This window comes from Pseudorca crassidens, chromosome 9 (genome assembly GCF_039906515.1).
Source record: "Pseudorca crassidens isolate mPseCra1 chromosome 9, mPseCra1.hap1, whole genome shotgun sequence".
NCBI classification, from domain to species: domain Eukaryota; kingdom Metazoa; phylum Chordata; class Mammalia; order Artiodactyla; family Delphinidae; genus Pseudorca; species Pseudorca crassidens.
In genome coordinates, this window is record NC_090304.1 from 41,226,438 (window position 1) to 41,252,840 (window position 26,403).

General features: G+C 41.6%; 1 protein-coding gene across 8 annotated transcripts; it reads left to right on the forward strand.

Moving 5' to 3' along the window:
• CYP2R1 (cytochrome P450 family 2 subfamily R member 1) lies at positions 1-26,263 on the forward strand. 8 transcript variants are annotated; one of them, XM_067749806.1, is made up of 6 exons: positions 193-276; positions 1,182-1,253; positions 8,455-8,596; positions 12,711-13,343; positions 14,083-14,412; positions 23,993-26,263. In XM_067749806.1, exons 3-6 carry the CDS (start codon positions 8,575-8,577, stop codon positions 24,166-24,168), a joined length of 1,161 nt encoding a protein of 386 aa, XP_067605907.1. In that variant the 5' UTR covers positions 193-276; positions 1,182-1,253; positions 8,455-8,574; the 3' UTR covers positions 24,169-26,263. The 8 variants fall into 8 exon arrangements, with proteins under 8 accessions (XP_067605908.1, XP_067605909.1, XP_067605907.1 ...); XM_067749803.1 differs by lacking the exons at positions 193-276; positions 1,182-1,253 and adding exons at positions 573-649; positions 1,506-1,639; XM_067749807.1 differs by lacking the exon at positions 1,182-1,253 and having other exon boundaries at positions 1-276.
• Positions 26,264-26,403: the final 140 nt, after the last annotated feature.

The following is a 26,403-nucleotide window of genomic DNA, read 5'->3' on the forward strand; positions in this document are numbered from 1 at the left end:
AGCGCTCGCCGGGTCCCGGGGCGGTGGGGTTTCGCAGCCCCAGCCCGGGCCATGTGGGAGCCTCACGGTGCTGAGGCGTTCGCGGCTGCCCTCGGAGGCGCCCTCTTCCTGCTGCTCTTCGCGCTGGGGGTCCGCCAGCTGCTGAAGCAGAGACGGCCGTCGGGCTTCCCCCCGGGACCGTCGGGGCTGCCATTTATCGGCAACATCTACTCGCTGGGCGCCTCGGCCGAGCTCCCCCACGTCTACATGAAAAAGCAGAGCCAGGTGTACGGCGAGGTACAGCCGACGGGCCTCGGGCAGGGAAAGCTCGGGCATTCCTCCCGGGGTGAGGGGATGACCCACGCTTGTGGGTGCGAGCTGTCTGACCCCTCTCTGTGTGTCGGCAGCGTGGAGGGGAAGCTGGCTTCCCAGGCCCGGGGTCGAGGTACTCAAGCGGCGCCGCTGGGGGAGGGAGAGCCCGGCCAAGCCGCGAGCCCCTCCCACCTGACGCCCGGGGGGTACTGGCCGGATTCTCCCGCCCCCGAGGGCGACGAGGTGCCGCTCCCGCGCCTGCGCAGTGGGGCCTGGGTCCCGCGCCGGAAGCCCGGGCGGGAGTGATGGGCGTTACCCTCAGCGCGACCATCTTCTAGCGCCCACGGAGCTGCACGAAGTGCGTAGGTTAGCTTCCACCCACGGCTTCTCGAGAAAACCAGGCGTCCGAAATCTAGGACCGAGTTAATGGTTAATAGGAGGTCGCTGGATGTTTGCGTTTGAGAACGGCTGGTCTAGGCGTCTGCCGAGAGGCTGAGAGAGCGCAGGTGAAGGCCTCTGGGAAATGACCGTGAAAGAGAGAATGAACAGAGTGAAAATTAGTGCGGAGTCGCAGTGCCGTCCTGTCTGCCCGGAGCCAGGAGCGTCCCCGCAGCAAACACGGAGACTGCGCCGGCTGTGGGCCAGCCTCCCTTGCAGTGCGGGCGCCCGGGGGCAGGTCCTTTGGTCCTCCCTGTTTTACAGAGGAGGAAACTGCGGCATAGACCAGCTGAGTGACTTGCAGGCAGCCACGCCGCTGCGAACTAGCAGGGGAAAGGCCAAAACGCTAGGTTGTGTTTGGAAGGGTGTCCTGACCTCGAGGAGGCAGAAGTTTCCAGAACACTGGCACTAACATGGCTCACTTGTTTCCTTTTGAATCCATTCTTTTATAGGAAACGACCAGCCAGGCTCTGCCAGGTGCTGGGGATAGAGAGATGAAGAAGGCAGTCACAGCCCAATTTTAGGTAATTACAGTCTAGCCAGAGAAAAAAATTAATCTAACGATCGACCACAAATTGTGTTTTGAAGGAAAAGTACCGCAGGGCTGCCTGGCAGTTGCGGTGTTTCAGGTTTGGGCTTACATCCGTATTTAAACCAGCTTTTACAATAATTATTCTAGGTTTCTGCAGTTCCCTGATGGTATATGTCGCTAAAGGGAGGCTGGGCTTAGATAAAGCAAATTGTGTAATTCTTAGATACTATTTTCCACCCTCCAGTTCTCAGGAATTGAGTGTATTTCCGTGATTTCCATTGAATATATTTGATCTCTGGTGTACAAAGCATCATTAATATTTAGAGAAATCGTAAGATGTGAAAGCGCAAGACGAGAGGTTGAGTCCTGTTTCGTCAGGTAAAACTTGACCTTTACTTGTCTGAATCTTAAGGTTTCGCGATATGCGTAATGGTAATAATAATAACTGAACACAGTTAAGTGCTACTCAAATGTTCTTTGAGTAAATGTTAGTTATTAATTACAGAACAACTTATTAGGCCTACAAAGTAGAAAGTGATTTTAGACCAGTTATGTGAAAAGGTGTCATGCAGAATAGGGAACTGTTTTTCATACGTAGATATTTGAACTGAAAGGAACTCTGTATTTACTATGAACATTCTTTGGGAGAGGGGTAATTTAGTCTTATAATAGACTGCAAATTATAAATGTGCTGGAAGACTGTCATCTTGGCATAGGTAGATCTGGTACATTGGATAAGAATTTGGCATGAGTAACCAGTTTTATTGCTGGTACAACTATGTATTTGAGGCAACCTTGGTTCTTTACAAAGAGGTCTTTTTACTGAAGGTGGTAAAATTAAGTAGGGCTAACCTGTGCTGTTAGGTATAAGAGGAGCAGAGGAAAAAGAAAAAGGAGCAGAAATGGAAAGGATGTATGCATTGAAGAGTAGACATGGTTTGAGTAACTCTGTTTTAGACTTAAGTTGAAAACCACCTGTTGTATTAACCCTTTAAGCTACTTGCTCTTTATCTTAGTTGTGAAACACCCCTACAGTTCTCCCATTGTCTCAGAGGTATTTTCCAATTCTGACAAAGTCTCAAAGTTGGTATTGTTGCAGGAAGGGAGACCCCTTCCAGGGCCCCAGAGTGGGCTCTTGTCTAACACTAAGAAATGAATTGTCTGAGGAGACATGCGTTCTGACAAAGAGACTTTTGGAAAGGGGTGCCTGGGTGGAGAGCAGGAGGGTGAGGGAACCAGGAGAACTGCTCTGCCATGTGGCTCGCAGTCTCGGGTTTTATGGTGATGGGATTAGTTTCCGGGTTGTCTCTGGCCAATCATTCTGACTCAGGTTCCTTTCTGGTGGGCGCGCAACTGCTCAGCCAAGATGGATTCCAGCGAGGAGGATTCTGGGAGGTTGGTAGGACATGTCGACTGGCATCTCCTCTCTCTGTTTGACCTTTTCTGTATTCTTCCGGTTGGTGGCTTGTTAGTTCTATATTCCTTACCAGGATCTCCTGTCATAAAATAACTCATGCAAATTGTTACTGTCTTTGCCTGGCCAGGGCGGGCAGTTTCAGTCAGTTTTTCCGCTAACAGTATGAGTTGTTAAAATACTATGCCTTTTTTGGAAGTGGAAGGAAATTATTATCTCCTGTACTTCTAGAAGGTTGTGGAAAGTTGTTTATATGTCGTACTTATAAATATAGAATCTTATTTTTCCACTGTCTTACTTGATGATCTGGAGATGTGTGCTCAGAGAAAGCAAGCCCTGGACTTTAAAATTGCTTATAAGAAATGACAGTCCCTTCAAGTGACACCTACTTTTATGAAGTCTGTGAATTCAATTCTCCTTCATAATTCTTGAAAGGAAGACAACCGGTGCTCAAGACTTATACAGTCATTTTAAAGACAATCTTTTACAGAAATGTATCACACTGAGACTTAGCATTTCCTTGGAGATTCACTCTGAATGCGTAAGCTTCTGCAGTGACTAATCTTAACCCAGATTTCGAGAAGCATTCCCTAGCTAGCAAAGCTAGCACAAGGAGTTTTTACAGATTATTTTCAGGTAATGCATGTAAGGATAATAAAATAATTATTTTGAGGCATGTGGAGTTGACAACCTATAATTTATTTATACAGTAAGCGTTTATTGAGATTTAAGCAAGGCATTGAATGAGATTCCGTGGAGCGTTCAAAGATGAAAGAGATGAAATCACTGAATCTAAAGAGTTTATAATTTAGCAGGCAAGCAGAAGACAGGAATATGAATGCTTCTGGTTTTAGGTAGTATTAAATAAGTGCCATGGGAGCTTCTAAGCATGTGCTGTGGTGGTTCAAGGGAGAAAGAGAAAGAGAGAGCACCGAGAAAGGCTTCATGGAGGTGGGTCCTTAAAGACTTGGTGGGGTTTGGACGGTATGGCAGTCAAGGTAGGCATTCCAAATGAGAAAACAGCCCAAGCAAATGTTGAAAAGTGTGTGGCAGTTATTTATCAGTTTTCATCAACAGCACTTTTTACATTCCTCTGTTATTAGCACTTAGCCCATAGTGTTGTAATAATATGCTTAAATGTGTGTCTCCCCCACTAGTCTTTAATTCAGCATATATTTATCAGTTGTTATCATACGCTATGTATTAATACTATGCTAGATGTGAAGATTTAGCAATGAACAAAACAGGTGAAAATCCCTGCCCTCGTGTAGCTTACACTCTACCAGTGGAGGGGAGGTGGGGAGCAGGATAGGGACAATATAAACACAATAAGTATATAATATGTTAGAGTACAGAGTAAGAAGTAAACTAAATTAGGGTAAGGAAAATGGAGAATGCTAGGGGGTGAAATTTAAATGGGTTAGAGCAGGCCTCACTGTAAAAAAGGCATCTGAGCAAATATTTGAATGAAGTGAAGGAGCAAGGTATGGGAGTATCTAGGTATGGGAACAAGCACAAAGGCCATGAAGCAGGAGTATGCCATGCTGAGAATCACTTATAAAGAGACAAGTTAAGAGGCTGTTGAGATAACATAGGGGAGAAATGAAGGATTAGAGTGTTAGTGACGGAAGTGGTAAGAAATTGTCATATTCTGTCTGTATTGTTAAAGTTGAGACATCGTGACTGCTAAGCAGTGATGTGGGGCTTGGGTGAAAAATGGAGTCAACATGGGCAGCTCAGGACTTCCCTGGCAGTCTGGTGGTTAAGAATCCGAGCTTCCACTGCAGGGGGTGCAGGTTCAATCCCTGATCAGGGAACTAAAATCCCGTGTGCTGCAGTGTGGCCAAAAAAACCCCCAAAAAACAAAAACCATGGGCAGTTTGGGACCAGAATATAGCTTGAAGGATGGCTGGAATGGTCATTAACTGAGATAGTGAAAAATCGTGGGTAGAGATAGTTTGGGAATAGGGCAAAAGACTTGAAGATCATAGACTGACTTCTAGAAGCTGTTTCATGTGTACCTGTTTCCATCTTTGCCAGCATCATAACTACCCCATAATAATAATAAAAATTATTGAATAAATTTAAAAATATATAAAACTAATCTTGGACACTTCCATAGATTAAAGCAGCATAAGGATGAATTTTCACAATTTGATTTACAAACTTCTACCAAAAGTCCTTGAAAAGAGCAAGTACCTGAATAGATGCTAGTTCAAGTAACAGTTTCCCCAGTTTTCACCGTGAAATAGAGGACCATCTCATTTTTGAGTAAAGGTGGATTGTATAACAGTTTTCTCAAGTTATGGCTCCTAGTTGGTTTTTGCAATCTCTAGTGTCCACAACCTGACAGCATTACCCTGAAATTAACTCTCCTGTCTGTTCTGCCTTCCTATTAACAGAATTTGTAATCCCATCGTTGTGAAATCGATCACAAAGTTGATTTAATCACAAAGTTGGGGATTTTTTTCCTGCGTCAGGACCACTGCCTATTCACTAATACCCTTCGTTATTGTCTCTGCTTGTGATACTGTGATTTTTAATAAATGTGTATTTGGTCTTTGTACCTTTCCTGGCACAAGCTCCCCAAACCCTTGGAACTTCCTAAGTGTTGAGAGTGGTAGATGCATCTTTTGTTATTCATAATAAGCCCCTTTCACCCACCTCAGAGTTTATGTGAATGTTAATGGAAAGCCCTTAAGGATGGGAGCTTGTTGCCTGGAGAACCAACCAGGATTAGAGGGTTGGAATTTTCAGTTCTACTCATCTTACCTCTGGGGAAGGGAGGGGGGCTGGAGGTTGAGTCAGTCACCAGTGACCAATGATTTGATCAATCATGCCTAGGTAATAAAGCCTCCATAAAAATCCCAGAATTATAGGGCTCTGAGAGCTTCCATGGTGATTTGGTGAACACGTGGAGGTGAGCAGAGGCTAGCATGCCTGGGGAGAGCATGGAAGCTCTACACCCCTTTCCTCATACCTTGCTGTTGGGCTGCACCCCACAGGCCAGCAAGGCCTGTACTTGCCCAGCTCCAAGACTGAAGAAAGAGCCTGGAGTCAGCAACAGAGACATCAGTGGATAGGGATCTTACATAACTGAAGCAAGGTCCTGGAGTGATACCCCATCGTGTATGGCAGGTGGAAGGCAGGACCTGGCAGCAGGGGAAGGGGGCGGGGGATTACCAGTTACAGGGGAGTTGATTCAGGTTGCTTCATTGGTTATCAGGTACACTAGCAGAGGGGCACGCCCCTCGCTGCCCCTTTGATAAGAACAGTCAGTAGCTGGAGCCTGGGGCAAGTATGTAGGAAGGTCAGTCATGTGAGTAGGGTATAGGTGAAGCAGGCATTGGTTGAGCAGGGAATATACAGAGAGCAAGAGAACAGCCATCTTGAGTGGCCTGACCATACACTTGCCCTATGCATCTCTTCCATATGGCTGCTCCTGAGTTACATCCTTTTTTAAGAAACCGGTAATCTAGTAAGTAAAATATTTTATTGAGTTCTGTGAGCCACTCTATCAAATTAATCAAACCTGAGGAGGAGGTCATGGGAACCTCTGATTTATAGCCCTTTGATCAGAAGCACAGGTAACAACCTCGACTTGTGATTGGAGTCTGAAGTGGAGGAGCACTCTTGTGTTATTGAGCCCTTAACCTGCGGAATCTGATACTTTCTCCTGGTAGATAATGTCAGAATTGAGTTAAATTGTAGGACACCCAGCTGGTGTCCCAGAATTGCACACATCTGGTGTTATAGGTGTTGTAGTGGAGTACTGAGAGTAGAGGAGACACACAGGACGAGGAATTTTTCCTTTATATCTGCTTAAAATTACGCTTCTGTGAAAAGATTTTAAGACCATCCCATTACTGCTTTGGGAACTGAAAGAGCCCCATCTTTGCTCAGCTGGTAACCACTTCCTTTGTGCTGAAACTCTTACACTGCCACTTTTGACTAATACCTTTACTTGTGGCAGGTAGTCCATGCTGCTTCCCAAAGTTCTGGATGTACCTACTGCTCAGTTGGCAGGGCCCATCCTTGTGCCAAAGACCCTTCTCAGCTGATTGATTCTTTACTACTTGGAGGTCTTCATCACTTTTGCTACTGTAACTATTTCTGCTGAACTTCAATTCTCTGCTAAGTCTCCTGGTACCTCCCACCCCACCCCCCAAAGTAGTGTGAATCATAGCTAAATCTGTTCTACCTGTTTGCCCAGAGATGAGGCTTGACTCAGTGTTTTGGCTCTCAAAAGCTCTCAGCCACCCACTGAGAGGATGGGGATAAGCAATCTTTGCATCCCACTAATACGGCAGCATTGTTCCCTAGGCCTCTATATCGGGCTAGCTAGAATAGACTGCAGGAGGTGTGACGTTGTAAGTGAACCTGTGGTGAAGCACATGAGAAGCTTCAGCAAGGAATAGGATGGGTGTTCCATCTTTTAGCTGAGGGGCAGCCACCTGTGCCAATGTGTGGATGCCAGTCCTTCAAGGTCAAATTCCCTTAGGGCCCTCTTTGTTAACTTCGTGGAATTCAGGGGCCAAAATAAATAAGCCTGTGAGTTTCAGTATGTTTTGTTGAGGAGAGGGAAATTTTCCCCTCTGCCCCTCTTGAGTACTTTTGGCTGGACTAATAATAAAATTGACACAAGACAGATTAACAGGAGAAAAAGAAACACATTTGACTCCATGCACATGGAGGTTTCACAGACATGGGATGGAGGAAGTGGCCAAAGCAGGCAGATTTTCTACTTCTTAGACAAAGAACCAATAAATTTGCAAAGAATTGACAGGACAAAGAAACTTTGGTTTTGGGTGCCCAATTGGTGAAGAATCTAAAGAGAGTTTGTGCTTGGGCAGTACATTAAAGAAGTAACAAGATTTGTTTAAAAAAGGATTCTCACCCCCAAATTCCCTATCTTTGGCAATAAGGGTGTCCTACCTCCAGATGCATGGAGTATACCTTTCACATGAGAGATTTACTTCCTGCTTTCAGGGAGACAAAAAAGAGAAAGTGTCCCTCTTTTTTTAAAATTTTGGCTGTGCCGAGCAGCTTGCATGGTCTCAGTTCCCTACTAGGGATCGAACCCGGGGCACAGCGGTGACAGCACCAAATCCTAACCACTAGACCACCAGGGAACTCCCTAGAGCATCCCTCTTGCGTTGGCCATTTCTTCAGTAACTTTAATTCAAAATAATTAATATGCCATTGAGGCATATTTTGGGGTTGCATATCCTGGGCCCCAACATTTTATACCTCAAAAGTTGTCTCTCAGGCCTTTGACAATCCCCTCCCCCACCTAAACCTGGAATAATAAATGATGTGTAAATGGAGCCACTTCCTCATTCATCTTGGAAGTAAACAGATTCTGAGATATCATTGAATGTTTTGAGTTGGAATGAATTTTAAAAGAGCATAAATATCAAGTATTTCTTGATTTTCTGTGGCAGCCCTGAAGCCCAAAAAGTTTAAGGGTTCTGCCAGGTGTTCTGTATCTGTTTAATGGCAAAGCTTAAACTAGAACCCAGGCCTCCTGAGTCTGGTACTCTTTTCATTACACCATTTATAAGATTATGTCTTGAGCCACTGAATGAGTAATGAAATTATGGTCTTTGACATGCCTTGTAGAGAGAAGGCACTCTAAACATTGTCAGCTGAGTAATAAATGCCAGCATTTTCAGGGAGTAACAAATACTGGGAGAGCTGGACTTAGTATATGTGGATTTCTATGGTTATATTTCTCCATATATTTTGCCATTTAAATGTTTTTCTTTTCTTCTCAAAGATCTTCAGTTTGGATCTTGGAGGTATATCAGCAGTGGTTCTAAATGGCTATGATGTAGTAAAGGAATGCCTTGTTCATCAAAGTGAAATTTTTGCAGACAGACCATGCCTTCCTTTATTCATGAAGATGACAAAAATGGGAGGTATGTTTATTTTCACCTACCTAATGATTTACTAAACTATTTTAAGTCACACTTCCTTTTTAAAAAAAATTTATTTGTTTATTTTTGGCTGCATTTGGTCTCCATTGCCGTGCACGGGCTTTTTATAGTTGCGGTGAGTGGGGGTTACTCTTCGTTGTGGTGCGCGGGCTTCTCATTGCAGTGGCTTCTCTTGTTGCAGATCATGGGCTCTAGGCACACGGGCTTCAGCAGTTGTGGCACATGGACTCAGTAGTTGTGGCTCACAGAGTGCAGGCTCAGTAGTTGTGGCACATGGGCTGAGTTGCTCCGCGGCATGTGGGATCTTCTTTGACCAGGGCTTGAACCCATGTCCCCTGCATTTGCAGGCGGATTCTTAACCACTGTGCCACCAGGGAAGTCCCCACATTTCTTATTTTATGTAAATTTAGTACATAGAGATTGGATTCTGTTGTACTGATTAACAAGAAAGTATTAATTAGTTAATTTAGGTTACAGACCCTAATATTTGAGAACCTTTCAGGCTGCATTACATTCATATTTTAGGCCAGTACATACTAATTCTACTGTTGTAATCCAGTTCTAATAAATATTGTAAATAATGTTTTAAAGAATTAGCACTTAATAATATGTGCAGGTTTTGTGAAACAGGTTAAGAATACATGCACACATACTTGAATCAAAAGTATCTTTGAAGCTAGTCTTGAGCGCTTGGTGACATTTTACTATTATTTTACTTATAAGCTTATAGACCCTGAAACAGCCTTTCTTTACTAATTAATATGATATGTAAATGAAGAATTGTGGGTTTGTGTAAAGGACTAGTATTCTCTATGGTTTAGTGTTGATCAGTGTCGGATGACTGCATATTCAACAAGGGAGAAAGGCTGAAAGTTAACAGAACGGATGAGACGAAAGCAGCAACAGAAAGCCTAAAATAGAATGTTGACGTCAGATACATCCGTTTTCATACTTAATAGTATAAGAGTTTTTATCTCCAAAATTTTCCAGTTCAATGAGAGCTTCACTCTTCATTTGAAAGAAAAATTCAACAGTATCTTGGTTACATAGACTAAAGAAGACATTGATTGAAAAGGAAAAAAATAAAAATTAACCATATATTAAATTACAAAGCAAATCAATTAATGCAAAGAAAACACCAGTTTTAAAGGCCAAATTCTTAGGCCAGGGCATGATGACACTTGAAAGCGATAATATAAATAAAAAGCAAATCTCCAGCTTCTTAAATACTCTTCCAAGTAATAATTAGGCCAAAGAAGAAATTATACCACAATTATAATAGAAGACCTTTAAAGAAATTATGAAAATGTATGATGTGATCAGAGTAATATTTAGGATAAACTGTATGTTTTTTGAAGCTATAAACTTATAGTTTAGACTGTTTTTATCATAAAGAAAGAAAAAACATGCATTCAACTTAAGACTTTTAAAGAAATAGTAAGATTAAAAATAAGTAGAAAATTAGATGGGTTGGGCTTCCCTGGTGGTGCAGTGGTTAAGAATCTGCCTGCCAGTGCAGGGGACACGGGTTTGAGCCCTGGTCCGAGAAGATCCCACATGCCGTGGAGCAACTAAGCCTGTGCACCACAACTACTGAGCGTGCGCTCTGTGAGCCACAACTACTGAGCCCATGAGCCACAACTACTGAAGCCCGCATGCCACAACTACTGAAGCCTGTGCTCCTGGAGCCTGTGCTCCGCAACAAGAGAAGCCACCACAATGAGAAACCTGTGCACCACAACGAAGAGTAGACCCTGCTTGACGCAGCTAGAGAAAGCCCGCGTGCAGCAACAAAGACCCAACGCAGCCATAAATAAATAAATAAATAAATTTATTTTTTTAAAAAAACAGAAAGAAAATTAGATGTGGTTTCTTTCTTTTTTTTTTGGGCTGCACTGCCCAGTTTGCGGGATATTAGTTCCCAACCAGGGACTGACCCTGGGCCCTCAGCAGTGAAAGCGTGGAGTCCTAACCATTGGACCACCAGGGAATTCCCTAGATGTGTTATTTTAAGATGCATATGCACTGAACTTGGAAGTGGGAAATCAGAGCCACCATAAACCCACTGTTTGAATAGGAAAAAGTGGCCCTTTAGGCGGGTTCAGCCCATGCCTGGGCACACAGACTGGCCAGTATAGGGTTATAATCAGGCTCCTGTGTACCTTCTTGTGTGTAACTGTATGCATATATTATGCACATGTATCCCATATGCATACATTTCTCTTGGGCTTGCTTTTATCTCAGTGCCTTTGCACTGGTTCTCTCTACCTGCAGTGATCTTTCCCTGAATATCTGCTTGACTCACTCCCATCTCCTATGTCTTTACTTATGTCACCTTCTCACTGAGGCTTTTCCTGACCACCCTATGTCTCCTTCCTTGCTCTATAATTTGTTTGTCTCTCCTCACTAGTATGTAAGGTCCATGAGAAATAGCCATCTTTGCCTCTTTTGTTCACTGATATATCTAAGACACTTTAGCTCCAGAAATACATTATGTTGAATGAATAGTCATCTGGGAGTATAGAAAAGAGAATGGAATATGGCATATAAAATTGCTGCACATGGGCTTCCCTGGTGGCGCAGTGGTTGAGAGTCCACCTGCTGATGCAGGGGACACGGGTTCGTGCCCCGGTCCGGGAAGATTCCATATGCTGCGGAGCGGCTGGGCCCGTGAGCCATGGCCGCTGGGCCTGCGCGTCCGGAGCCTGTGCTCCGCAACGGGAGAGGCCACAGCAGTGAGAGGCCCGCGTACCGCAAAAAAAAAAAAAAAAAAAAAAAATTGCTGCACAGCGTTAAAGGCCCCCTTATGTATGGTTAATTTCATCATAAGTTCCAAATTCAAAAACTGTTGCACAAAAGTTTTTGAAATGTAAATTACATAGGTACTTCATGTAGACAAGAGAACATGACATTTTTCATCATAGGTATACCTATGTACCAATTATGAATGAAATTCCAAGTAAACTACACGTTACAGAAATATATATGCTGAAGAAGTTTTTTTCTTGATAATCGATTTAAAGGGAAAATATTCCATAGTAGACATATCAGAACAGCAGAGTATACTGTGGAGACTGAGATTTCAAGGCAAGCAATATCAATATTAGAAGTTTGAGTTTCATGTTTGTCCCCTTAGTTTGGGCTGCTATAACAAAAATATATAGACTAAGTGGCTTCAACAACAGACAGTTATTCTATCAGATCTGGAGGCTAGGAAATTCAAGATCAAGGTACTAGCAGAACAGTGTCTGGAAAGAGCCTGCTTCTTGGCTTGCAGACTGCCGTCTTCTCCTTGTATCCTCACATAACCAAGAGCAGTCATCTCTTCCTACATCCCTTCTTATAATGGCACTAAAGCTCATTCATAAGGGCTCATTACATAATTATTTCCCAAATACTTAATTTCCTAATACCATCACATTGGGGATTAGTCTTCAACATTTGAATGTTGTGGTGGCACAAACATTCAGTCCCTAGCACCTGCTTTTGGCTTGAGTATTTCCACTACGTTGACACCTCATTCAGGCCATCCTTGCCACTTCCAGTTATAGTATTAGGTAACATATGCCTTTAATGGGAGGAAATTTGTATTCTAAAATCTAGTCTCTTAAGGCAGGAAATTTCTAATTCGAGAAGGATGATTTCTCAGGTATGTGTTTAGTCCAGGATAAAATTTTGCCCATAGAACACACAGTCATTCGTCTTTTGTAAATTAGGCTTATAATAGAAGTTGAATAATAAGGTCACCCAAGGCCTTGCTCACCCAGGTTGAATTACAGAAGACAGTTCAGTTTCTTGTGGTGGGAGATTATAGGTCTTTTCTGCCTGTGCCCAGATGAGAAGTATGGATAAGCTTTATCTGTTTATAATATTCCATGGCTAATGAGGAGTAAAGAATAGGGCTTAACTACTGGGTCTAGTTTTAGTTTTATAGGAAATTTGGAGAAGAATGAATAACCATCTTTTTTTTTTTTTTCTTCCCTGCATAGTATTTTTAGCTGTTAGATACAGGGATGTAGGAATGATAAAATTTTTTAATAGTATCATAGAAAGATAATTTGGAGAAGAATGACTAACCATCCCTTTTTCTTTTTAGGCTTACTCAATTCCAGATATGGCCGAGGATGGGTTGATCACAGAAAATTAGCTGTAAACAGCTTTCGCTGTTTTGGATATGGTCAAAAGTCTTTTGAATCTAAAATCTTAGAAGAAACCAAATTTTTCATTGATGCTATTGAAACATACAATGGTAGCCCTTTTGACTTTAAACAATTAATAACAAATGCCGTTTCAAACATAACCAATCTGATAATTTTTGGAGAACGATTCACTTATGAAGACACTGATTTTCAGCACATGATTGAGTTATTTAGTGAAAATGTGGAACTAGCCACCAACGCCTCAGTCTTCCTCTATAATGCCTTTCCATGGATTGGCATCTTACCTTTTGGAAAACATCAGCAACTGTTTAGAAATGCAGCTGTGGTCTATGACTTTCTCTCCAGGCTTATTGAAAAAGTTTCCATCAACAGAAAGCCTCAGTTACCTCAGCATTTTGTTGATGCTTATTTAGATGAGATGGATCAAGGTAAAAATGACCCATCATCTACTTTCTCCAAAGAAAACCTGATTTTCTCTGTGGGTGAACTCATCATTGCTGGAACTGAAACTACAACCAATGTGCTACGGTGGGCAATTCTTTTCATGGCCCTTTATCCTAACATTCAAGGTAAGGATTCCAGTGATCTCAAGGTCTGTTCTTACATTTAAGGCTCACACATGTTTTAGAGTCTTTGGCCTTGTACAAGGCATTCTATTTCGGAACTCCTGCTGTGCTGTCCAAAAAGAGAAGCATTGAATAGCTATAAGGTTTTCAAAACTGTTATCTAAATTTGTATAAAAACCTCAGAGATGTCTTATAATACCTATTTCATAAATGAGGGAAAAGGCTGAGTGACTGATTTGCTCACTCCCTTCTAGTGCTGAGCTGGGACCTGAACCCTGGTGGTGGTGGTGGTTGTTGTTTTTCGGCTGCACCACGCTGCATGCAGGATCTTAGTTCCCCAACCAGGGATCGAACCCGTGCTTGCTGCAGTGGAAGCATGGAGTCTTAACCACTGGCCTGCCGGGGAAGTCCCAACCCTAGTTTTTTTTAATTTAAGTTTTTATGCTTCACTCTTTTCCTTGCTGAGAGTGTTGTTATTCTAATTCTAGATTTGTTTAATTTTTATTTTTATTACTTATAATGTGTTTTTCACAACAAAATTACTTAGAGCGTTGGGTACTGGTTGTATAAGATATGTGGCACATATTTAAATAGAACTCCCAGATAATGAAAAATCTGAATCTGGGTGTACCCATACCTTGTTGGCTTACTACAGGTTATCTTTTGTTTTATCCTAAAGGGAAATTACTTTAGATATAATTCTAAGAAGTGCATAATAACTTGAACACTTTTTCTCTTACAGGACAAGTTCAGAAAGAGATTGATTTAATTATAGGACCCAGTGGGACACCTTCTTGGGATGACAAATGCAAAATGCCTTATACCGAGGCAGTTTTACATGAAGTTTTAAGATTCTGTAATATAGTGCCATTAGGGATTTTCCATGCAACCTCTGAGGATGCAGTTGTACGTGGTTATTCCATTCCTAAAGGCACAACAGTAATTACAAATCTTTATTCTGTACACTTCGATGAAAAGTATTGGAGAGACCCAGAAATATTCTATCCAGACCGATTTCTGGACAGCAATGGATATTTTGCCAAGAAGGAAGCTTTGGTTCCCTTTTCCCTAGGTAAGAGAACTTTCAAAGGGGCATAACGTTAGGAAAAAGTATAATGCTGATTTATCATGTATAATACCTTAATCTGAAGCATTCTCTTGTAGAGTTAATATCCCAACTCTGAAAACAGTATTGAATTTTACAGGAGAGAATGGTTTAATTAGAGCTCATTAACACCTCTTTCTACTCAAAATAAGCCATAATTTAGCAGCTAGAAAGAAATTGATGAGAAGCTCTGGCTTTTTCTGAAACTTTCTTGCTTGTGGATTTTGGCTTGTAATCAAAACTTGTAGAGCTAGAAATCAGTAACAGGCAGCTTGAGAGACTGAGACCCAGGGACAGGAATGGCATCATAACTTGAAGTGAAACTAGAATCTAGCTCTCTTGGCTCTCAATTCTTATACCTCATCTCCAAAAATATTGCGTCTCCTGTGAACAAGTACACAGATCACGAGACCCATGGAAGATCGACTGGAAAAATCCTTTCACTGGGGAAGGGTACACATGCAGTCATTTGAAATGAAATGAACTTCTCCTGGGTCAAGAGAACAAAGTGTCACACCTCACATCTTTCATGGCATATCTCAGGCTCTGTTGCCACATGCAAAGGAAGTGGAGAACAGAACTAATGAGCTTACAACAGTACATGACCTTACAAAAGAAGATGAAGAAATGGCCTCTGGGAACCAAAGTGCCAATTTCTATTCTTTGCGGCTTAAGAAAATCCTTTAATAAACATAACTTCCAGGCTTCCCTGGTGGCGCAGTGGTTAAGAATCCACCTGCCAGAAGACCTAAATAGACATTTCTCCAAAGAAGATATACAGATTGCCAACAAACACATGAAAGAATGTTCAACATCATTAATTATTAGAGAAATACAAATCAAAACTACAATGAGATATAATCTCACACCAGTCAGAATGGCCATCATATAAAAAGCTAGAAACAGAGGGAAGATGGTGGAACAGTAAGACGCGGAGATCACCTTCCTCCCCACAGACACACCAGAAATGCATCTACACGTGGAACAGCTCCTACAGAACACCTTACTGAACGCTGGCAGAAGACCTCAGACCTCCCAAAAGGCAAGAAAGTCCCTACGTACCTGGGTAGGGCAAAAGAAAAAAGAATAAACAGAGACAAAAGGATAGGGATGGGACCTACACCAGTGGGAGGGAGCTGTGAAGGAGGAAAGCTTTCCAAACACTAGGAAGCCCCTTCACAGGCAGAGACTGCGGGTGGCGGAGGGGGAAAGCTTCGGAGCTGCGGAGGAGAGCACAGCTACAGGGGTGCGGAGGGCAAAGTGGAGAGATTCCTGCACAGATGATTGGTGCCGACCGGCACTCACGAGCCAGAGAGGCTTGTCTGCTCACCCACTGGGGCGGGCGGGGCTGGGAGCTGAGGCTCGGGCTTCGGTCGGAGCGCAGGGAGAGGACTGGGGTTGGTGGCGTGAACACAACCTGCAGGGGGTTAGTGCACCATGGCTAGCCGGGAGGGAGTCTGGGGAAAAGTCTGTACCTGCCGAAGAGGCAAGAGACTTTTTCTTCCCTCTTTGTTTCCTGGTGCGTGAGGAGAGGGGATTAAGAGCGCTGCTTAAAGGAGCTCCAGAGACGGGCGTGAGCCACGACTAAAAGCGCGGACCCCAGAGACGGGCATGAGATGCTAAGGCTGCTGCTGCTGCCACCAAGAAGCCTGTGTGCGAGCACAGGTCACTATCCACACCCCCCTTCCGGGGAGCCTGTGCAGCCTGCCACTGCCAGGGTCCCGGGATCCAGGGGCAGTTTCCCCAGGAGAACGCAGAATGGCGCACCTCAGGCTGGTGCAACGTCATGCCGGCTTCTGCCGCCGCAGGCTCGACCCACACTCTGTACCCCTCCCTCCGCCTGGCCTGAGTGAGCCAGAGTCCCCGAAGCAGCTGCTCCTTTAACCCCATCCTGTCTGAGTGAAGAACAGATGCCCTCCAGTGACCTACACGCAGAAGCGGGGCCAAATCCAAAGCTGAGCCCCGGGAGCTGTGAGAACAAAGAAGAGAAAGGGAAATCTCTCCCAGAAGCTCAGAAGGAGCAGATTAAAGCTCCACAATCAACTTGATGTACCCTGCATCTGTGGAATAACTGTATAGACAACGAATCATCCCAAATTGAGGAGGTAGACTTTGAGAGCAAGAATTATTTTTTTTCCCCTTTTCCTCTTCTTGTGAGTCTGTATGTGTATGCTTCTGTGTGAGATTTTGTCTTTATAGCTTTGCTTCCACCATTTGTCCTAGGGTTCTATCCGTCCACTTTGTTTGTTTGTTTGTTTCTTAATAATTAATTTTGTTTTAATAATTTTATCTTACTTTATTTTATCTTCTTTCTTTCTTTCCTTTCTGCCCTCCTTCCTCCCTCCCTCCATCACTCACTCCTTCCTTCCTTTCTTTGTTTGTTTCTCTCTCTCTCTCTCTCTCTTTCTCTCTTTCTCTCTCTCTTCTTTTTCTCCCTTTTATTCTGAGCCATGTGGATGAAAGGCTCTTCGTTCTGCACCCAGGGGACAGTGCTGTGCCTCTGAGGTAGGAGAGCCAACTTCAGGACACTTGTCCACAAGAGACCTCGCAGCTCCACATAATATCAAACGGCGAAAATCTCCCAGAGATCCCCATCTCAACACCAGCACCCAGCTTCACTCAACGACCAGCAAGCTACAGTGCTGGACACCCTATGCCAAACAACTAGCAAGACAGGAACACAGCCCCACCCATTAGCAGAGAGGCTGCCTAAAATCATAGTAAGTCCACAGACACCCCAAAACACACCACCAGACGTGGACCTGCCCACCAGAAAGACAAGATCCAGCCTCATCCACCAGAACACAGGCACTAGTCCCCTCCACCAGGAAGCCTACACAACCCACTGAACCAATTTTAGCCACTGGGGACAGACACCGAAACAACGGGAACTACGAACCTGCAGCCTGCAAAAAGGAGACCCCAAACACAGTAAGATAAGCAAAATGAGAAGACAGAAAAACACACAGCAGTTGAAGGAGCAAGATAAAAACCCACCAGAACTAACAAATGAAGAGGAAATAGGCAGTCTACCTTAAAAAGAATTCAGAATAATGATAGTAAAGATGATCCAAATTCTTGGAAATAGAATAGACAAAATACAAGAAACATTAAACAAGGACCTAGAAGAACTAAACATGAAACAAGCAACAATGAACAACACAATAAATGAAATTAAAAATACTCTAGAAGGGATTAATAGCAGAATAACTGAGGCAGAAGAACGGATAAGTGACCTGGAAGATAAAATAGTGGAATAACTACTGCAGAGCAGAAAAAAGAAAAAAGAATGAAAAGAACTGAGGACAGTCTCAGAGACCTCTGGGACAACATTAAACGCACCAACATTCGAATTATAGGGGTTCCAGAAGAAGAAGAGAAAAAGAAAGGGACTGAGAAATATTTGAAGAGATTATAGTTGAAAACTTCCCTAATATGGAAAAGGAAATAGTTAATCAAGTCCAGGAAGCACAGAGAGTTCCATACAGGATAAATCCAAGGAGAAATATGCCAAGACACGTATTAATCAAACTGTCAAAAATTAAATACAAGGAAAACATATTAAAAGCAGCAAGGGAAAAACAACAAATAACACACAAGGGAATCCCCATAAGGTTAACAGCTGATCTTTCAGCAGAAACTCTGCAAGCCAGAAGGGACTGGCAGGACATATTTAAAGTGATGAAGGAGAAAAACCTGCAACCAGGATTACTCTACCCAGCAAGGATCTCATTCAGATTTGATGGAGAAATTAAAACCTTTACAGACTAGCAAAAACTGAGAGAGTTCAGCACCACCAAACCATCTTTTACAACAACTGCTAAAGGAACTTCTCTAGGCAAGAAACACAAGACAAGGAAAAGACCTACAATAACGAACCCAAAACAATTAAGAAAATGGGAATAGGAACATACATATCGATAATTACCTGAAATGTAAATGGAATAATGCTCCCATCAAATGACACAGATTGGCTAAATGGATACATAAACAAGACCCATATATAAGCTGTCTACAAGAGACCCACATCAGACCTAGAGACACATACAGACTGAAAGTAAGGGAATGGAAAAAGATATTCCATGCAAATGGAAACCAAAAGAAAGGTGGAGTAGCAGTTCTCATATCAAACAAAATAGACCTTAAAATAAAGACTATTAGAAGAGACAAAGAAGGACACTACATAATGATCAAGGGATCGATCCAAGAAAAAGATATAATAATGGTAAATATTTATGCACCCAACATAGGAGCACCTCAATACATAAGGCAAATACTAACGGCCATAAAAGGGGAAATCGACAGTAACACATTCATAGTAGGGGACTTTAACACCCCACTTTCACCAATGGACAGATCATTCAAAATGAAAATAAATAAGGAAACACAAGCTTTAAGTGATACATTAAACAAGATGGACTTAATTGATATTTATAGCACATTCCATCCAAAAACAACAGAATACACATTTTTCTCAAGTGCTTATGGAACATTCTCCAGGATAGATCATATCTTGGGTCACAAATCAAGCCTTGGTAAATTTAAGAAAATTGAAAATGTATCAAGTATCTTTTCCGACCACAACACTAAGAGACTAGATATAAATTACAGGAAAAGATCTGTAAAAAATACAAACACATGGAGGCTAAACAATACACTACTTAATAACGAAGTGATCACTGAAGACATCAAAGAGGAAATCAAAAAATACCTAGAAAGAAATGACAATGGAGACACGACGACCCAAAACCTATGGGATGCAGCAAAAGCAGTTGTAAGAAGGAAGTTTATAGCAATACAATCCTACCTTACGAAATAGGAAACATCTCGAATAAACAACCTAACCTTGCTTAGAGAAAGAAGAAGAAAAATAAACCCCAAAGTTAGCAAAAGGAAAGACATCATAAAAATCAGATCAGAAATAAATGAAAAAGAAATGAAGGAAATGATAGCAAAGATCAATAAAACTAAAAGCTGGTTCTTTGAGAAGATAAAATTAATAAACCAGACTCATCAAGAAAAAAAGGGAGAAGAGTCAAATCAATAGAGTTAGAAATGAAAAAGGAGAAGTAACAACTGACACTGCAGAAGTACAGAACGTCACGAGACATTACTGCAAGCAACTCTATGCCAATAAAATGGACAACCTGGAAGAAATGGACAAATTCTTAGAAATGCACAACCTGCCAAGACTGAATCAGGAAGCAATAGAAAGTATGAACAGACCAGTCACAAGCACTGAAATCAAAACTGTGATTAAAAATCTTCCAACAAACAAAAGCCCACTACCAGATGGCTTCACAGGTGAATTCTCTCAAACATTTAGAGAAGAGCTAACACCTATCCTTCTCAAACTCTTCCAAAATATAGCAGAGGGAGTAACACTCCCAAACTCATTCTATGAGGCCACCATCACCCTGATACCAAAACCAGACAAGGATGTCACAAAGAAAGAAAACTCAGGCCAATATCACTGATGAACATAGATGCAAAAATCCTCAACAAAATACTAGCAAACAAAATCCAGCAGCACATTAAAAGGATCATACACCATGATCAAGTAGGGTTTATTCCAGGAACGCAAGGATTCTTCAATATATGCAAATCAATCAACGTGATACACCATTTTAACAAATAGAAGGAGAAAAACCATATGGTCACCTCAAGAGATGCAGAGAAATCTTTCAACAAAATTCAACACCGATTTATGATAAAAACCGTGCAGAAAGTAGGCATAGAGGGAACTTTCCTCAACATAGTAAAGGCCATATATGACAAACCCACAGCCAACATTGTCCTCAGTGGTGAAAAACTGAAAGCATTTCCACTAAGATCAGGAACAAGACAAGGTTGCCCACTCTCACCACTCTTATTCAACATAGTTTTGGAAGTTTTAGCCACAGCAATCAGAGAAGAAAAGGAAATAAAAGGAATCCAAATCAGAAAAGAAGAAGTAAAGCTGTCACTGTTTGCAGATGACATACTATACATAGAGAATCCTAAAGATGCCACCAGAAAACTACTAGAGCTAATCAATGAATTTGGTAAAGTAGCAGGATACAAAATTAATGCACAGAAATCTCTGGCATTCCTATACACTAATGATGAAAAATCTGAAAGTGAAATCAAGAAAACACTCCCATTTACCATTGCAACAAAAAGAATAAAATATCTAGGAATAAACCTACCTAAGGAGACAAAAGACCTGTATGCAGAAAATTATAAGACACTGATGAAAGAAATTAAAGATGATACAAATAGATGGAGAGATATGCCATGTTATTGGATTGGAAAAATCAATATTGTGAAAATGACTCTACTACCCAAAGCAATCTACAGATTCAATGCAATCCCTATCAAACTACCACTGGCATTTTTCACAGAACTAGAACAAAAAATTTCACAATTTGTATGGAAACACAAAAGACCCTGAATAGCCACAGCAAGCTTGAGAACAAAAAACGGAGCTGGAGGAATCAGGCTTCCTGACTTCAGACTATACTACAAAGCTACAGTAATCTAGATAATATGGTACTGGCACAAAAACAAATATAGATCAATGGAACAGGATAGAAAGCCCAGAGATAAACCCATGCACAAAGGAGGCAGGACTGTACAGTGGAGAAAGGACAGCCTCTTCAATAAGTGGTGCTGGGAAAACTGGACAGGTACATGTAAAAGTATGATATTAGAACACTTCCTAACACCATACACAAAGATAAGCTCAAAATGGATTAAAGACCTAAATGTAAGGCCAGAAACTATCAAACTCTTAGAGGAAAACATAGGGAGAACACTCTATGACATAAATCACAGCAAGATCCTTTTTGACTCACCTCCTAGAGAAAGGGAAATAAAAACAAAAATAAACAAATGGGACCTAATGAAACTTCAAAGCTTTTGCACAGCAAAGGAAACCATAAACAAGGCCAGAAGACAACCCTCAGAATGGGAGAAAATATTTGCAAATGAGGCAACTGAAAATGGATTAATCTCCAAAATTTATAAGCAGCTCATGCAGCTCAATGACAAAAAACAACCCAATCCAAAAATGGGTGGAAGACCTAAATAGACATTTCTCCAAAGAAGATATACAGATTGCCAACAGACACATGGAAGAATGCTCAACATCATTAATCATTAGAGAAATGCAAATCAAAACTACAATGAGATATCATCTCACACCAGTCAGAATGGCCATCATCAAAAAATCTAGAAGCAATAAATGCTGGAGAGGATGCGGAGAAAAGGGAACACTTGCACTCCTGGTGGGAATGTGAATTGGTACAGCCACTATGGAGAACAGTATGAAGGTTCCTTAAGAAACTACAAATAGAACCACCATATGACCCAGCAATCCCACTACTGGGCATATACCCTGAGTAAACCATAATTCAAAGAGTCATGTACCAAAATGTTCATTGCAGCTCTATTTACAATAGCCGGGAGATGGAAACAACCTAAGTGTCCATCATTGGATGAATGGATAAAGAAGGTGTGGCACATATATACAATGAATATTACTCAGCCATAAAAAGAAACGAAACTGAGCTATTTGTAATGAGGTGGATGGACCTAGAGTCTGTCATACAGAGTGAAATATGTCAGAAAGTGAAAGACAAATACCGTATGCTAACATATATATATGGAATTTAAGAAAAAAAATGTCATGAAGAACCTAGTGGTAAGACAGGAATAGACACAGACCTACTATAGAATGGACTTGAAGATATGGGGAGTGGGAAGGGTAAGCTGTGAAAAAGCGAGAGAGAGGCATGGACATATATACAGTACCAAATGTAAAATAGATAGCTAGTGGGAAGCAGCCGCATAGCACAGGGAGATCAGCTCGGTGCTTTTGACCGTCTGGAGGGGTGGGATAGGGAGGGTGGGAGGGAGGGAGACGCAAGAGGGAAGAGATATGGGAACATATGTATATGTATAACTGATTCACTTTGATATAAAGCAGAAACTAACACACCATTGTAAAGCAATTGTACTCCAATAAAGATGTAAAAAAATTTTTTTTAAAAAAAGCTAGAAACAATGAATGCTGGAGAGGTTGTGGAGAAAAGGGAACCTTCTTGCACTGTTGGTGGGAATGTAAATTGATACACCTGCTGTGGAGAATAGTATGGAGGTTCCTTAAAAATCTAAAAATATAACTACCATACAACCCAGCAATCCCACTACTGGGCATATACCCTGAGAAAACCACAATTCAAAAAGAGTCATGTTGGGCTTCCCTGGTGGCGCAGTGCTTGAGAGTCTGCCTGCCGATGCAGGGGACACGGGTTCGTGCCCCGGTCTGGGAAGATCCCACATGCTGCGGAGCAGCTGGGCCCGTGAGCCATGGCGGCTGAGCCTGCGCATCTGGAGCCTGTGCTCCGCAACAGGAGAGGCCACAACAGTGAGAGGCCCGCATATCACAAAAAAAAAAAAAAAAAAAAAGAGTCATGTACCAAAATGTTCATTGCAGCTCTATTTACAATAGCCAGAACATGGAAGTAACCTAAATTTCCATCAACAGTTGAATGGATAAAGAAGATGTGGCACATATATACAATGGAATATTACTCAGCCATAAAAAGAAACGAAATTGAGTTATTTGTACTGAGGACCTAGAGGCTGTCATACAGAGTGAAGTAAGTCAGAAAGAGAAAAGCAAATACCATATGCTAACACATATACATGGAATCTAAGAAAAGGAAAAAAAAAAAGGTTGTGAATAACCTAGGGGCAAGACGGGAATAAAGACGCAGACCTACTAGAGAATGGACTTGAGGATATGTGGAGGGGAAGTGTAAACTGTGACAAAGTGAGAGAGTGGCATGGACATATATACACTACCAAACGTAAAATCGATAGGTAATGGGAAGCAGCTGCATAGCACAGGGAGATCAACTTGGTGGTTTGTGACCACCTAGAGGGGTGGGATAGGAGGGTGAGAGGTAGGGAGACGCAAGAGGGAAGAGAGATGAGAACATATGCATATGTATAACTGCTTCACTTTGTTATAAAGCAGAAACTAACACACCATTGTAAAGCAATTATACTCCAATAAAGATGTTATAAAAAAGAAAAAAAGAATCCGCCTGCCAATGCAGGGGACATGGGTTTAAGCCCTGGTCTGGGAAGATCCCACATGCCGTGGAACAACTAAACCCATCTGCCACAACTACTGAGCCTGTGCTCTAGAGCCCATGAGCCACAACTACTGAGTCCACGAGTCACAACTACTGAAGCCTATGGGCTTAGAGCCCATGCTCCGCAACAAGAGAAGCCACTGCAATGAGAAGCTTGCGCACTGCAATGAAGAGGAACCCCCGCTCGCTGTAACTAAAGAAAGCCCATGAGCAGCAATGAAGACCTGACGCAGCCAAAAATAAATAAATAAATAAATTTATTAAAAAGAAATGAATAAAATAAACATAACTTCCTCTAAGTTTCTTTAAATTCCAGGTTTCCTGAATGGTACGTATTAGACATAAATTTTGGTAGATATTGTGGATTCAGAAAAATTATTATGCCTGTTTTTTATGTTGAGGGAGAAGACATTGTCTTGGAGAACAGCTGGCTCGGATGGAAATGTTCCTGTTTTTTACAACATTGCTTCAGCGATTTCACTTGCATTTTCCACATGAACTGGTTCCAAATCTGAAGCCCAGGTTAGGCATGACGTTGCAACCCCAGCCCTACCTCATCTGTACAGAAAGACGCTGAAAGTGCCTGGCTGTTTTGTGGAACAAGGTGTTTGCCTCACCCCTGAACCTTGTTTATACAGTGTGTGTGTTTGTATAAGGATCACAGCATCATAAAAACCAAATGAACACAGATGTGTCTTTAAAGACTGTAATAATAAGCATTAGCTATTACTTTTTCCAACTTTTTATGACTTATAAGGTGGAATTATCTGAGGAAAACAGAGGTACAAATGACAGTTGTTGCTTAAGATACTAAGAAGGGCCATCGATGACCTGACTTTTCAGCCTGTTGTTGAACACCAGGTACCCCTCATCCCTTCTTGACTGCAATTTGCTCCTTTCTGGGCTCTTTGCTTCCAAATGTCAATGCCAGCTCCTTTCTGATCAGGTATTGCCATTAATAGATTGTGTGGTACTAATCCAGTTTAATAGTGGACTAAAGAAGAAATTAAAACCCAAATAAATGAGTTTGGACTACAGAGGTATTTTAGACATGGTGGCAGATGATAGACTAGATAGCTATACAGTATATTTAATGTAAAACCTGCCAGTGCTTTCAAATCTTGCTTCCTACTATAGCTTCATAAGAGTTGCGGCGTCATTCTTCCTACAAACGAGGGTCCCTGTGACCCTCATAGCAGCAGTTAAGTAGATAGGAAATTACAATAAGGTATTTTAAAATGACACATATGGGGCTTCCCTGGTGGCACAATGGTTGAGAGTCTGCCTGCCGATGCAGGGGACACGAGTTCGTACCCCAGTCCGGGAAGACCCCACATGCCGCGGAGTGGCTGGGCCCGTGAGCCATGGCCACTAAGCCTGTGCGTCCGGAGCCTGTGCTCCACAACGGGAGAGGCCACAACAGTGAGAGGCCCACATACCGCAAAAAAAAAAAAAAAAAAAAAAAAACAAGGCAGAAGATTGAGTGGTCTTCCGTCTCTCTCAGTGAGTAAATAAATATTACCAATACTGTTCAGTTGTTTATTCAGAGTCAATGCGAAGTTTGAAGATTTAGCCTTTGTGAATAGTCTGCCTGTGACAAGTACGGAAGAGGTTATTTTCAAAGACGATGAGAAAACACTGATTCAGCACAACCTAAGATGGAATCTGCTAAGATGTGTTACAATTGATAGTAAAAATATATGTGGAGCATTAAAAGGCATAGTTGTACAAATTGTATTATCAGCAGGTACTTTGCAGAAAGTGCTTGAATCTATCATGTGTTATAAAACCAGTAGTGTCAATAGTGAACTTCATTTATTCTTATGAACTTAACCATCATCAGTTTTGTGAATTTTTGTCAGAAATAGGAGCTGAATATCCTGACCTGCTCTACCACACTTCAATGATTTAGCAGTGATAACACTTTATTGCAAATTTTTTGAGCTCAGGGCCAAGATTGAAATATTTCTGAATGAGGAGAACCACCTTTAACTACTGTTATCAAGTACTGAATGACTCTGGACATTGGCCTTTAGAGCAGGTAAAGTCATTTCAACAACAACCTAACACTTTCTATACTTCTTGTGGTGTCAACAGTTAAAACAAGAAGTTAGGCCTCCATCCCCATGCAGCCTTTCAGCAGATAAATTTTGTGAGCTCAAACTAAAGTTCCAGAAACTCTTTTTTGGACCTCGATGCAAATGCAAAAAAAAATCCTTATTTCAAAATTTATTTAACTGTGTAGTTGAGGAGCTTCCACCTAACCTTCAATTGCAAGTGTTTAGTCTGCAAAGTAATGACATGCTAAAAGGCAAATATCAGAGAATTTAATAGAATTCTATAAATGCCTTCCCAGTGATTAATATACTTAATTAAAATCAAATGCTCATGGATTGATATCAGAATTTGGCAGTACCCATCTGTGTAAAAAGGCACTTTCAAATATGAAACATGTAAATCTCATTACAGATCAGCATTAACAGATGAACATTTGTAATGTTTTGAATGACAGGAAACACACACTTTGAACCCCAATTAAGCAAAATTTTATCTCCTAAAAAAGAATTCCCTTTTTCTCATTAGTGGATCAATATTACTTTTTTAAAAAAAGTATTTAATATAGTATTACTATATTATATTATGAATGTCATCAATAAAACTCTTGTAGAAAATTGTTTCTCTTTTATATAAGTACCTACATAATGTGCTTGGTCTGCAAAGCCTAAAATATTTACTATCAGCCCCTGTACAAAAAAGTTTGCTGATTTTGGAGTTAGAAAAACTAGTAGCTAGGGGCGACAGCATAAATACT